This window comes from Vitis riparia, chromosome 6 (assembly GCF_004353265.1).
Source record: "Vitis riparia cultivar Riparia Gloire de Montpellier isolate 1030 chromosome 6, EGFV_Vit.rip_1.0, whole genome shotgun sequence".
NCBI lineage: Eukaryota > Viridiplantae > Streptophyta > Magnoliopsida > Vitales > Vitaceae > Vitis > Vitis riparia.
In genome coordinates, this window is record NC_048436.1 from 6,635,300 (window position 1) to 6,641,623 (window position 6,324).

Sequence of the window (6,324 nt, forward strand, 5' to 3'; positions counted from 1 at the left end):
AAAAATGTAATTAACATTTATAAAAATCTCAAAACAATAAAAATTATTAGAAAAGTAAAAACCGAAAAATCCTTTTAAATATTATTAGAGAATTTTAAAAAAACACATTTAAAAAGTCAAAAAATCTTTTGAAGAAAAACTTGATAAGTGATTCTCCAATAAATACTTTTAAAAAAACACTTAGATTAAAAACACTCCAAGTAAAAATATTATGAAACATGTTACACAATCTGAGCGAATAGTCTTATCTAACTACCACAAGCTAGATGAAGGAGATAACCAACAGTTCCGTCTAAGTTCCTCAAGATGCAGACGACTCTAATCCCTGCACAAAGGTTGTCTGGATGGTTTGTCCATGCACGCTTCTCTGATGCTAAAGTTAATAAGTGGCTTAAGCAAGTCAAAAAATTTTACAAACAGAAAACTCTTTTGCTATTTGTAGACTCCGTATGGTTATTTGTACCTTTTGTGATGCAACGTCTTTCCAGGTATTTTAATAGTACCTTAATTGCACTTTATTGTACAATATTATGTCATTGATTGTTGATGCATAACGACGGTCTTACTATAAAGCATGTTAGGCGCACAATTTGCACATTAATGAGTGTTTAAATGTATGACGGACGATCAAGCCTTAGTAGTATTATATCCATGTAGGATTTATCCATCTGACCTACTTTGAGACATATCAATCACTCGGCCGAAGGATTGTTGGGCCATTTGGCTGAAGACGGTTTCCCAAACGGCTCCTCTAGCCAAACGGCCGTGAGAGAGTAGTGGACTTCAGGACGACCTTGCATAAAGGGTCCCACAAAACACATCCTAAAAATTGTGTTTACGTATAACTTTGAGTTTGAGATGAGTTAATGATGTGTTGATTGACGTTAGGGTTCCTTATCAACGCATGTAATTTTAACAAAAATATTTTTCGTTCTATATAGAATTTGTTTCACTTGGACTTTGGTGGTGTTAGTTTTTTTGTTTAAAATTTGATAGGCTTGAATTTGAGTTAAATCTAAATATAACGAAATGTGAATAAGAGCGTCATTTTGAAAGTGATTTTTGAAAATGACTAAAAACACTTTCTAATGCTTGGAAGCACTTTCTTACAAAAATTCGATGTCTAACAAATTTTTAAAAATCTAAAAATCTTATAAAGTAATTCTTGGATAATCAATAATTCTTCCAAAAATTACTTCTCTTTTTTTCTTTTTTTTTGGTATAGTGATTATAAAAAACGCTATCAAAGTAATTTCTTTATTTTATATCGGAATGTTAAACAATTCTCTCTAAAAATATTGATAATGGAAACAATACTAATAAAAATTGTATGTGTTTAAACTATTTGATTTTTTTCTAATATGTGAATATCGTTAAATATTAAGTTGATTGTTATTATTGATGTCTTAATACTATTAAGTGTTAAATATATTTATTTTTACATATTAAAAACATCTATAAAATTATTTCATTTCGTCTTATATAAATTTGAAAAATAATAATTTTTTTTTTAAAAAAATTATAATTAAACATATTTTCAAATATCTAAAAATATCATAATTTATTAGCATGAGAAAAAATTATTATAATTTTAACAAAAAATTCTAGAATGTGGTAAAAGTGAATGAGAGATGGTAAATGGTAAAAAGACAAGGTAAAATAGTGTGGGTGGATTAGAGTAGAGAGTCACGAAGATATTCCCAGGACTTCTAGGGTTTCCTGAGTAGCTATAAATACTACTTTTTTAGGCGTCTTAAAGTCTCTTCCCTTCTGGTGGTTAAGCTCTTGTGTTCCAACCCCTTTCTCTCTCTTTCTTTCTCTCTCTCTCACATCTCCACTGAACTCAATGGCCATAACCTTCTCGGATCTACACACTGAGGCTGGTCTCAAGTCTCTGGACGAATTCCTCTCTGGAAAAGCCTACATCTCTGGGTAATTTTCCTACTCGTTATGCCTTGTTTGGTTCCACAGAAAACGATAAACCCAACAAAGCAAAATGTTATCTTTATTTTAAACCGAATCAAAGCAATTTGCTTTGTTTTCTCAGGATCCAAATTGAGTGTTTGTGGATTCAGATCTTCATTGTTATGTGCGATTTGATTACATGTACTGATGGTGGGTTTTTTTTTGGTGGTGTTTGCAGGGATCATCTGACGAAGGATGATGTAAAGGTTTACGCCGCGGTTCTGGAGAAGCCCGGAAGTCACTTCCCCAATGCAAGCAAGTGGTACAGCTGTGTTTCTTCGCATCTCGCCAAAAGGTTTCTGCTTTCTAATTTTAACTACTTTTCCTTTTTTTAGTATCAGTCCTTGTTGTTAGTCAAATCATTATTATTTTGGTTGAGGATTTTGCAAATTTTTTAATTTAGTTCTTGATTTTAATTTGGATTATTTGCTTGTTTCAGTTCTTTATTTCGAATTTTTTCAGAGTAATGTTTTGTAATAATTATGGAACTGTACACGACAGGGAGGATCTAAAAATCACAATCTTTTAGGGTTCTAAAGAATACCAATACCAATACCAATCAACAGAATATTATTAATTTTGAAGTATTTAACAATCTAAATATCGTAATGTGTTTAAATACAATCAATTCAGTACTTGAAACACTGTTTTTTACTCTTTTTTTAATTCTTTCCTTTCTTACAAGAATAGAAAGTTGACACCAATGATTCTGTTTGAGAAATTTTATAGGTTTTTTTATTTGGTTTACAAATAATTTAGGGTTTTCCCCCCTCAATGCCGTGTTGTTTTCCCCCAACAGTCTTCTTTCTAACTGAGTCTGTAGATAGTGCGAGGCCATAAATTGAATCTCAAATACAGCCGTTGGAGCCCATACTCTCTCTGTTTTGATTTTTGAAATATGTTTGGCGTATTTAGGGTGTATGTCTGTTTATCTATTGTATCAAACTTGACTTGCCCGCAAATGACTTGAGTATGCAAGTTTTAATTTGAAACCATACGCTTTACAGTGGCACCAAGTTTAGCTTTCTCATATGTTGTATTCTCTGATCTATTTTTGGTAGCTTCCCCGGAAAAGCTGTTGGGGTGAGTTTAGGCTGCCAAGCTGCTCCTGTTGAAGCTGCTCCCAAGGAAGTGAAGGAGGTGTGTATTGCTTGTTTATATATATATTTTACATGTTAACATTGTGGGGATGGTTTACATTTGGTGAATTGAAGAAGCATGGGGAATCCACAACCTGCATACTTCTGGGAGTTGAGTGCTATATATTGCAAAACACCATAAACTGAAAACTTTTCCTTTTTAGAAAAGGTTTCTAGTAATTTTGACATGGATTGGCTCCATGATCCAGTCAGTTCAATTTCGTGGTACTGGTAAAAATGTAAAAGGAGGTGAATGATGCTGTTACGTGGCCAACCAATATGGTCTTCATCATTATCTCTTTGATATGATGATGTCTCTATCTATATCTCAAACATCTTGAATTTTCTTATTAACAAATGTTATGATTTTCTACTAATTTTTAGATGTTTTTCTGATGGATATGGTTATGTGATAAACATCTCCCATGATACCTTCAGATTTTTAGACTTGTGATTTGATGGCTGATATTTCAAGTCTTAATGGAAGTAACCTTTGTTGAACATTTTTGTGTTGTGGATATGGATGAGGAATTTCTAGGATGGAGTTTCAAAAGAGCTTTTGGTTGGTCTTGTCAGAGTCTTGAAACTATAATTGCATCAGTTGGACATGATGATGTGGGAATAGGGTCTTGGTTGTTTTGAGTTTGATTTGTCTCTTATATTTTATTTAATCCTACAAGATAGGTGGTCAGAATAGTTAACACATTTGCCTACTTCTGGTATGAAGGTTGTTTAGAGATTGGGGCTTGTGTAACCTACAGACCTACTAAATATGCTTGGTCTACTTGATTTATTTGTGTTCACTGCATAGGTTTTTTTTCTTTTTTTTTTCTTCAGTGGCTTTGATATTGTAACTTTCATCTTATTTTTAAATTGTGCTTTTGTGATGCAACTTGGGAAGGAATATGGAGGGTATACATTTTGTGTCTGTATTTGAATTTCCCAAGTGTCCATATGCTTTAATTTCCCTCAGTCTTATGAATACTCATTTTTCCTCTTTGGATTTACTAGGCTGCTCCTGCTGGAGATGATGACGATGACCTTGATCTCTTTGGTGATGAGACAGAGGAGGAGAAGAAGGCAGCAGAAGAGAGGGAGGCATCTGTTAAGGCATCCTCAAAGAAGAAAGAGAGTAAGCTTTCTCTATCATTAGATTTATGATTAACAAACATAAAAATGCTTGCCTAAGATACTATAAAAATAAAATGACTGTTTTTTATTCATGTTTTGCTCTTCTATGGTATCTAATATTATCCCTAAGGCTTGGCTCAAGTGGCAAGGGATTGGAGTGAGGAGATATGGGAGGGTTATATAGATATATATATGCTTGCTTTAATTTGCCCATTGCTATCACGAATTAAGTTTCGCATTTTAAGCCTACTCAAAAAGAAAAAAGCGTTTTTCATTTTAATTCGTCATATTCATCTTTCTGTCTGAAACTGATAATGTCCTTGGTAAATTATGGCATGTTTGGTTGTTTTCAATAGTTTCTGGATTCTTATAGCATTTGACCATTTTATTTCCTAATTTTATCTATTAGGTGGAAAATCGTCTGTTCTTTTGGATGTGAAACCTTGGGATGATGAGACAGACATGAAGAAGCTGGAAGAGGCTGTTCGCAGTGTTGAGATGCCAGGCCTCTTGTGGGGAGCATGTATGGTTTGATTATTAATTTAAACACCCTTTTTTCCCCCCCTCAAACCGAAATTGACCATTCTTATATTCTTATGCTGACCTTGACAACTGAATGCTTGGTTAATAGTTGTGCTATGGATTTGTTGCAGCAAAATTGGCTCCAGTTGGTTATGGGATAAAGAAATTGCAGATCATGATGACCATTGTGGATGACCTTGTCTCTGTGGATTCCGTTATAGAAGAGCATCTCACGGCTGAACCCATAAGCGAGTATGTTCAGAGTTGTGACATTGTTGCCTTCAACAAAATCTAAACCTGAAACCTGACCTTCTTTATCAGACTTCTAGATTTAGGCATTTTCATTCTCATAATTTAGTAAATGACACTAATGGTAAGATGTTTTCTTTTCTTGCCCATGTTTTTGGTTGTGGTTTTTGCTCTTTACAGCCTAATATTGGTGAGAGATGAAGGGCTACACTCTCTCTTTATTGAGGGGTTAAGGCTCATTCATTGAAACCTTTGTAGGAAAAATGAGGTTGAGGGAACATATTCATATATATTTGGTTTTTTTATGGCAATGGTAAATTCTCAAATTCTATTGGCTTCACCCCTATACATGGTTTAAACAAGTACGAGTGTTATAGGCATTGGGATCATATTTAACATAGAAATAAGAATATTATCCTGCTGCTACTTAACTGTTTTTCCTTTGGGTTTTGTCCATATTGTAGTTTCATCTTTCAATTTCTACTGAAAATTGGTAAAGCCTTTGTTTCATCTTTCAATTTCATATGGGTCAGAGGATAAGATGGCAGTGTTATTTTCTTGAAGCATTTATTTTTTGGGAAAGGGGTTTAAAATTCATTTATATAATTCAATATAATAATAAATTGATTCAAATATTATTAAAAATAAATGTATAATTATAAATAAATTAATAAATTAATAGTTTCTAATAAAATATGGACATTAGTATTACCATAAGATTATAAATTATAATTTTTTATAAAAAAAAAAGGGAAAGATATAATTGAATTTTTTTAAATTTAAAAATAATTAAAATTTAATTTCTTTACAAGTAAACAAACTAAAATAAAGTTTTTTTTTATTCCATTTACATATTTACTAATCAACAACATAGAGTATTTTAAATTAGTTTTTATTTAGCCTCCAATTAATTCTATCCTTTTTAAAATTTAAGATTCATTAAAGAATTAAAATTTATTTGTCATGACAAAATGTTGAAAATATAATTGTGGGTTAAAGAAAAATAGTAAAGTGATGACTTATTATATACTAATTTTAGTTTATTATTATTATTATTATTATTTTGGTAATTTGATTCATTTTTTAGTTGCAAATTATTTTAAAAAATTATTATGCTTATTAATAAATTCAACAATTAATCTGAAATCTATTCTTTAAATAAGAAAATTCATAAAGGTAGTATAGTTATGTATAGAGGAGAAATAATAGAGCTATTATGGGTCAATTTTAGTCTGGTAATCTTCCATAATATTTGTTTTATTTTGTTATAAATTATTTTTTAAAATTCTTATAATATTTATTTTATTTTTAAGTTATT

The 6,324-nt window shown here is 31.4% G+C and overlaps 1 protein-coding gene across 1 annotated transcript; it reads left to right on the forward strand.

The window, feature by feature from the left end:
* Positions 1-1,763: 1,763 nt before the first annotated feature.
* LOC117916839 (elongation factor 1-beta 1-like) lies at positions 1,764-5,350 on the forward strand. Its single transcript, XM_034833031.1, has 6 exons — positions 1,764-1,932; positions 2,144-2,260; positions 3,027-3,105; positions 4,116-4,236; positions 4,645-4,758; positions 4,889-5,350. Exons 1-6 carry the CDS (start codon positions 1,847-1,849, stop codon positions 5,050-5,052), a joined length of 681 nt encoding a protein of 226 aa, XP_034688922.1. The 5' UTR covers positions 1,764-1,846; the 3' UTR covers positions 5,053-5,350.
* Positions 5,351-6,324: the final 974 nt, after the last annotated feature.